Genomic DNA, 8,619 nt, shown 5'->3' on the forward strand with positions numbered 1-8,619 from the left:
TTAGGTCAGGGATGGCTGACCTGTAGCCCTCCCTATGTAGTTGAATTACAGCTCCCATCATCCTTGAATATTTATTGACCATGCTGGCTGGGGCTGATGTTGGATTCCAACAACATCTAGAGGGCCACAGAGGTTAGTCCCTCTCGTCTTAACAGAATTCAAGGCAGTTTAAAATTTAGGAGGGGGGGGGGAGGGAATCAATACAATAAAACATAAGATCATTGTTGAAAGACAGCAGATAAAACCTTAAAACAAGACAGAGATTTTCTCAGATTAAAATCTGTTTAAATGCCTGGCTCAACAAAAATGTTTTTGCCTCATGCCTGAAGGTTAGTTTTGTGGGTGCCATGCAAAGCTCTTTGAGAACGGCATTCAACAAGCAGGGTTTTCCTGCTGAGAAAGCCCTCTCACGCGTACATGAAATCCAAGTCGTTGGGGGCTAGCAAGGGGACTTAATGGAGTAGGGAAGCCACCGCTACACCTGAAGGTCTACCACTCACGTTGGCCTGGGTGGAAAGTAGAGGGGCAAGGAAATTCTGTATTTTTGCTACACCAGCTCTGGGTTAGCACAGCAAAGGATCACGTTGAGCCCATTGTCAGTAGTGAGACAGATCCAGAGGATACTTGGCTGGCTTTGCTGTGCCCACATCCAGTTTTCTACCTGACACTGAGACAAACCAGCCTTAGTTTTTGCTCCCCAGCAGATTAGATGAATGCAGTCATGATGTCATTATGCAAACATATGAGAAAGACTGTTCAAAGAAAGCTTCAGTAAACCATGTCCTATGCTAGGCCTGGGGTTTCCATGTCCTATGCTAGGCCTGGTATTGTCCAGGGAAATGGTCTGAAGGCATACGAGAACACCATGTTGCTACAGCTAAGCAGGTCTGGGTCTGGCCGGTACCTGGATGGTTGACAAGTATGATGCCTTGGATTCCATGATCAATCTATCCATCTATCATTTAATTTGTACGCTGCCTTTCCAAAGTTAAAACCATGCTGAAGGCAGCTTACAACATATAAATAAAAATACGTAACTACAAACATAGCAAAAGCAGTCATAAACAATAAACAAACCATCCAAAAGTACACAACCAAACTGAACAATTTCCACGTAAATCGTAAGATACAAAAATAATAACAGCAACAACCCTGCCCCCTCTGCTGCCCAAACAAAACCCCCTAAACCATACCTCAGCCCTAGATTCTGTTCAGCAGCCTCAGCTTTTGTAGCTAGAGTCTGTCAGGGCCCTGCCCTCCCAGGCCAGGTGGAAAAGTCCTGCAAGGTCTTCCAGGACTCAAGGCCAAGCTGATGAAAAAAAGATAGGGAAATTTAAGACAATAAATTCTTGTTAATGGCCATGGACTGTCTCTGGCTGTCACTCCCTCCTCCCTCTAAGAGCAGACTCGTGTGTTGATGATGAGAGCTAAAAACAGGACCACAGAGAAACAGGAATGAGTTGTCAGCATGGGCAGAAGAATCCAAAATGTTTGCAGAAGTACAAAAGAAAAAACCTAATCGAGCAACTCCTTAAATATCACAGCCCAAAGAGAACCGAGCATGCTCACAAGCCAAGGGATAATGAGTTTCACTTACAAAACGAAATCAGAAAACTGGATGGGGAGGTGGGATGGAGTATTTTGGAGAAAGGTAGCCCCTGAACAGGAGCACTGCTGTTGAAAGAGACAATGCAACTATTTGTTCCAGGTCCATTTATACTACCTTACTAGAAAACCTGAATTACTCTAATTGAGGATAGTCAACTATGTGCCCTCCTGATGTGTTGGACTACAGCTCCCATCATCCCTGACCAATGGCTATGCTGGTTGGGGCTTATGAGATTTGAACTCCATGAGCATCTGCAAGGTGCCATGTTGGCTACTCCGCCTCTAGATGGTGACGGATAAATCATCCCAAGTGTTGGTTTCAAAATATATTCTAGCAGTTTTCTAATCTCAGAAAGCCACACAGAAGCCACTATAAATGCAAAGAATCTAGCGAAGCATTTTCATTGCAAAAATTGAAGAGTGTTTTGGTAGTTTACTTCAGTGTTTTTCAACCACTGTTCCGCGGCAGATGTTGCCTGGTGTGCCGTGGGAAAAATTGAAAAATTACTTATATATAGTCAATATAGGCACAGAGTTAAATTTTTTAACATTTTCTAATGGTGGCGTGCCTCGTGATTTTTTTCATGAAACAAGTGTGCCTTTGCCCAAAAAAGGTTGAAAAGCACTGGTTTACGTACCCAGACAACTTTATAAAGCAAACTTTCTCAAATGAAGTGTGGAAAAGAAAGCCATTGGGCTGGGTTCTTGCAGGGTAGAGGGGGGTGGGAGAAAAGAATAAACTGATAAGGAAAATTAGAAGTGATTAATTGTAACCAGTGCATCAAAGGGAAAAAAATCTTCTAATTATCTTAGTAAAAAGACTGACCTTTATGAAAACAAGATGAGTTACGGCAGTGTGGAAAATTTCGTTTGTAAATTATTTTATATCTGCACAGCTTCTCAGCTCTAGGGGTATGCTCTTATCTGAATGCCCAGGGTCCTGAAGTCATAAATCTGCTACATGAAACAACAGGCAGACACTTGAGAAGCTTCTTAAATTTATGCAGAAAATGAAAGACAATCATGACCCAGTCTTGATCTTTATGCAAATACAAAGCCATATCCTAGATTGATCAAGAAGAAATGTTGGAACTTCGAAAGGAGGGGGGAAGGAACTGGGACGCATCTGATATAGTGGATGTGCTATTTTGTAAATCGAAAAAAGGAAGTAGTTTAAACAGGCAAACTACTTTCCTTCTCCTTTTAAGGTAAAAACTTGCTCTTTCCCCCAGCTTGCATGGCTGTATGCATGCTCTGTCTTACTGAGATACTGACCCAGTTCACACATAATGCTAAACCAAACCATAACAAAGTAACAGGAAGAATCTTGGAGAGTAGACTTTTTTGCTCCCCCTCTGGTCCTGTGCTTCTTATGAGATAAGCCATGGTTTGGCTTAACTTTACAACTGAACCCAAGCTCATGGTTTGTCTCCCCAAAACAAACTGCAGGCAGTAAGCCATAGCACAAACTATGGCTACAGCTTTTGGCTTGTCTAGAGTGAGATAAACCACAAGCCTGGGTTCAGATATAACAACAACAAAAAACCAAACCCAAAACAAACCATGGCTTAGCTTACATCCATGCAGCACCAGCAAGACAGGAGGAGGGCAAATATCTTCCCTCTGCGACCTCACGTGTTTGGTCATTTGCACTATATCATAGTGTGAAATGAGTTGTTGTGGGCACATACCCCTTAAGAATAGTTAGGAATTGGGCCGGCCAACTGTTTGGGAGGAGGAAGGGAACTGAACTCACATCCTTCCTCTTATCTCAGTTGTTGGCCACAAGGACTTCAGCTCTGTTAAAGGTTATGCATGTGTACCTGAGGTTGTTGGAGTCAGCTAGGGACTCACACATGGGGCATTTACGTTTGCCCCATCCATTATTGCAAATCCATTATTAAGCTAGGCATATCTATCCTGAAATCTGCCTTTCACATAATTTGAAGATTGGAGTGAGGTGGACGACTCATAATGGCAAACTAGTGTTCTTCTACCCTTCCAAAGTCAAATCAAAGTCCCAACTCCACTGGTTTCAGTTCCAACTCATAGTGGGCTCACAGCTCTCTTAGTTGGCGCCTGAAACATATTTATTCCTCCAAGAACAAATAGCTGAAATGCATTGTCTGCTGGCCCAGTTCACTGAAGCACAAGAGGAAACTACAATTCTCATACTGTAAAGCAGCAGTGAATGCCCAAGAGTATCCAGGCATTCAGGATGAAATGTAAAGCATCTGTGTCCATATCTTGCTTTCCCTGCTATGGGTTAAACCTTCAGATGAATCAATCAGTTGAATTTTTATACCATCCTTCATCTCACAGGATCCCAGGGGGGCATGTTTGCTTGGAAAAGGTACAGACCATTGGGAAATGTTGGCAGTGAGGACAACATTCCAAGCTTCCTTGGAAAATTCTTGGTTAAAAATCAACAACAGCCACTACCACTTGACGGTTTCCAAGAGCTTTCTGAGAAAGTTAGGGAAAGCCAAGCTCATAAAGAGGTGAGCCAGGAGAGGCAACCCATCACAAATCTGCACACATTTTGCAACCCAGAAAGTACCTCAGCATATTTAACTTCAAGTCCAATTTTTCCATGCTAAGGACAACGTCTTAAGGAAAAAATGTGGTGGCCATGCCAGCATATTGTCATCCTAAAGCTCAGGAGAATGTGATAAATGGAGGTTGGTCTCTCCCTGATGTCTGGCATAAACAGAATATCAAGCTAAGAGCTATGACCCAAAGGCCTAGGTGTGTTTGCTTTTAAAAAATATGTTGACTGAAATATTAGGAATGCACAATTAGTCCCCCACGTTATGGGAAATCAATTTATTCACTGGCACGGGATTTGGTTCAGGTACTTGCTGTGAAGTAATTTGTGATTCCTTATGGTGGTATTTTGTTTTGTTTTTTACAGGAAAGTAAATGACCCAGAAAATATGTATAACCCAGAAGGCAAAATAACAGAAGGTGTTTGAGCAACTACAATGGTATTCTTTCAGTATCTCGGTGGCTTGTTAATATTTACCCACTAGAATTAAATCTGTAGGGTCCTTGAAAAGGCACCAGTCATTATTAATTTCAATTTCACTTTGTAGTCAGAAAGTGCAGCACTGGAAGTACCTGTGGTCAAAACACAGCCTTGTTTCATGCTGATCAAAGGGCTTCCTCTCTTAAAATCTCAGCTCAGAACCATTTGCTGGTTTCATTATGGTACTCCATTTGGGGAATGAACACAAACCAAACCCAGGGGCGTTGCTGGGGAGGGGCGGCGGGGGCGGTACGCCCCCAGTGACAGGGTGACAAGCGGCGGGTGGGGGTGACAAGCGGCGGCCCCTCCCGCCACTCCCACGCGCCGCCGCTCCCTCCGTCACCCGGGAGCACCCCGTCCGTGCAGCGCTGCTCCTCCCGGGGTGACCGGTGGTGCGGGGAGTGGTGGGAGGGGCCGCCGCTTGTCACCCCCACGCACCGCCGCTCGCTCCGTCGCCGTGGGAGCAGCAGCGCACAGTGTGTGCAGTGCTGCTGCTCCGGGGCGACGGAACGAACGGCGGCAAAAGGGAAAGGGGGGAGCAAACGGGCGCTTCCCCCCTTTCGGCTGCTTAAACGTGCCTGTTTGCTTCTCCCCCCCCTTCGGCCGCCCCTTTCAGCGCTGGCTGGGCTGCGGAGCCAAAAGGGGCGTCCGAAAGGGGGGGGGAAGCAAACAGGCACGTTTAAGCGGCCGAAAGGGGGGGAAGCGCCTGTTTGCTCCCCCCCTTTTCCTTCGGTCGCTTCTTTCGGCGCTGGCTGGGCTGCGACTCTGCAGCCCAGCCGGCACCGAAAGAAGCGACCAAAAGGGGAGAAAAGCGCCCGTTTGCTTTCCCCCCTTTTCACTTTCGGATGAAAGGGAAAAGGGGGGGAAGCAAACTGGCGCTTTTCTCCCTTTCGGACGCTTCTTTCAATGCTGGCTGGGATGCAGAGCCGCAGCCCAGCCAGCACCGAAAGAAGCGTCTGAAAATGAAAAGGGGGGGGAGCAAACGGGTGCTTTTCTCCCCTTTCGGACGCTTCTTTCAATGCTGGCTGGGATGCAGAGCCGCAGCCCAGCCAGCACCGAAAGAAGGTCTGAAAATGAAAAGGGGGGGGGAGCAAACGGGTGCTTTTCCCCCTTTCGGTCGCTTCTTTCGGTGCCGGCTGGGCTGCAGAGTCGCAGCCCAGCCAGCGCCGAAAGAAGCGTCCAAAAGGGAAAGGGGGGAGCAAACGGGCGCTTCCCCCCCCCTTTCGGCCGCTTAAATGCGCCTGTTTGCTTTCCCCCCCTTTTGGCCGCCCCTTTCGGGGCTGGCTGGGCTGCGGAGCCGCAGCCCAGCCAGCGCCAAAGGGAGAGAAAGGAAGCAAAGCGCCCGCTTTGCTTTCCTTTTTCCCCTGCGGGGGCATCCCCAGGGGCGTGGCATCGCGCTGTGCACGTGCGTCATGACGCATGCACATGCCGCAATGCCCCGCCCCCAGGGGTGCCTCTTGGCTTGCCGCCCCTGGCAGCCAAGGGGCTAGAAATGCCCCTGACCAAACCCTAAAAACCTGGAGGCAATTTGAATGTTTTCAGCCCTAGGTGAATACCTTTATATTCTTCCCAGACTTTCAAAAGGCCTCAATCGGTTTTTTATTTTTATTTTTTGGTGGAATGCTGCTTACATATTTTTGTTATTTTTCTATTCCGTGATTTTTGTGTTTGCTGGTACTCACTAGGTTCCCCCCCCATTGCGTATTTGAAATAAAACAGGAATGTACACCTAAAATTATTTATCTTTGATTCAAACCTTTTTTTTATTAAAGTATGAATTCCTTTACATTGCAGAATAGTTTACATACATTGGAAAGCAATAAGCATATTATTTTCAAGAGATGCAAGTCCTCCTCAGTATGTTCCCATGATCAAACATGCTGTGACACTGATCGCACACGCAGACACACATACACACACTCACACAAACATACAAAGTATACATATTCACACACAATGGAACAGACTGCTAGAGCTATCTGCTTTGATTAGCTTTCTTTAAGGCTTCTGTAAGGTGCCCTCGTGCCCCTAACATTACCACGATTTATGAACAAGACTATATGTATAAAGGAGCAGCGTTATCTGCAACCTATTAATCAGCACTTGGCCTTTGAACATTATTTTAAAAAAGAAACAAATAAACAACTTTCTCAAGTTATGAACCCTTTCATCTGTGACCAGAAAAGGGTTCTGGAAATATTAGTAGGAGGTTTTGAATCACAACAAATAATTTGCTTTCAAACCTGATCCCTTTCCACTGTAAGACACCCTGTGATCAAACTGGACACAAAGAAATGATACCCAAGGAAGTGGGGGCAATATGGACATAGCTGGTGTCAAGACTGCTGTGGAACTAAGGGTCTCATACCATGCCAGAACTGAGGGAAAGCATGTGAGGCAGCTTAACTATTAACTATCCAGGATCTTTATTTGAAGCTATTTATATACTGCTTAATTACCAAAGTTTATCATTAATTACCAAATTACAATCTCTCACAATCTTCAGCAGTGGTTCGATCGTCCCAGGCATTCAAAAACAGTTCACAATCAGGTCCCCCAGGTCCCCACCCTGCCTTCTGGTATCCCTGCAAGTTTGTATTTAAAAACTATAGGGCTAAAGTGAAAAAATGAGTGGCTGCAGGTACATTAAAAAGGTAAAATAAATAAAATATAGCATATGATTATAGTGTGTAAAATAAGCATCTTTGAATATTCAAACTGTGAAATGTGAGTTAATGTAGATTTTCAGGCTATTAATCTAAAAGACTGCAGGTAGCTACTTCAATCTGGAGACAGTCAACAGGATTAGCAGTAGGCCACCAAATTGTATTTACTCTCTAGAAATGGATCCCATTTGCAACTGTATTAAGACTCTAGCATCAAATCCTAGCGGATTCTATCATTAGAATTGTTGAGTTGTTTCAACAAGCAAACTGAAATAATTTATTATCTTTATGAGAGCCTGAACTGTAAGGGTCAAAATGGGGCCGGAAGCTGCGGTTGAAGGTAAAATGGAAACACAAGTAGAAATGTTTTGTCACATTTTTAAACAGCAGCAGCAGATTTCAATGTGGTGCAGTTATTATAAAGATGCATATATTTTAGGGAATTTACTGAATTGCTTCTTTATGTTGAAAAGCTGATCAGTCACATGTTGGGTGCCCCATCACTCCCACATGGAACTGCTGCTTATTTATCTATATGCTTCTATTCCCAGGGCCATTTTCTGCTTTTGCTTAACCAATTATGAGTTCAAGTCAGCCGTCGTCAGATTCCAATTCTTGAGACATTTCTTCAGATGAGCTATTCCTGTGGATCCGTCCATCGCTCTTCATGCTATGGAAAGTCTTCTTAAAGGCCTCCATCATGGCATGAGCCAACTTCTTGGCCTCTAACTTGCTCTCGCACTCTACGGCATGGCAGTCCATTTGGTAGGACAAATCATCATTGATCTCCCGATAAACCCAAGCAAAAATGTTTGGGCTGACATTGTGGTCGGCAGTGCAGTAAGCAATACGTGCAACTTGAAAGGTATCCATGTGGACAGTGGCCTCTCCTTTGAGGTCCAGATGATGAAGCCAAACTTGGAAGGGGCGGATTTCCAGAAGGGCATTAGCTGGGAAGACGTCCTCTGGCAAGCGTGTGCTCTTCCACAACTCAATGACTGGTTTCTCTGTGCAACCTGACAAAAACTGCATCCCTGTTGTGGAAACTTTACCCAAATATGTAACCTAAGAAAAGAGATAGAAAGGAAAGAAAGTTTGTCAATGTAAGTCTTTGGAATTTCAATTTCAACATGTTGTGATCTTTACACAGAACACCATTAGCATCACTTGAAAATTGTAGACCTATCTCAGCTCAAGCAATTTTTAGCTTGGGATTTTCAAATCCTAGGTGATTGAATTAGAACTACTAAATTTACAGTACATCCAATATTGCATCATCTAAACATTCTATTAAAAAGCTGAAGATTAAGCTACTTA

General features: G+C 44.6%; 1 protein-coding gene across 1 annotated transcript; it reads right to left on the bottom strand.

Annotated features, from left to right (window-relative positions):
• Positions 1 to 7,828: 7,828 nt before the first annotated feature.
• LOC117047322 (PTB-containing, cubilin and LRP1-interacting protein-like) lies at positions 7,829 to 8,363 on the bottom strand. Its single transcript, XM_033150336.1, has one exon. The coding sequence runs from the start codon at positions 8,332 to 8,334 to the stop codon at positions 7,894 to 7,896; it is 441 nt and encodes a 146-aa protein (XP_033006227.1). The 5' UTR covers positions 8,335 to 8,363; the 3' UTR covers positions 7,829 to 7,893.
• Between the last annotated feature and the right edge of the window lie 256 nt (positions 8,364 to 8,619).

Source organism: Lacerta agilis, chromosome 5, assembly GCF_009819535.1.
Source record: "Lacerta agilis isolate rLacAgi1 chromosome 5, rLacAgi1.pri, whole genome shotgun sequence".
Lineage (NCBI taxonomy): Eukaryota > Metazoa > Chordata > Lepidosauria > Squamata > Lacertidae > Lacerta > Lacerta agilis.

Coding starts and splice junctions, on each gene's coding strand:
- LOC117047322 (XM_033150336.1), bottom strand. CDS start 8,334: ATGCAGTTTTTGTCAGGTTGCACAGAGAAACCAGTCATTGAGTTGTGG.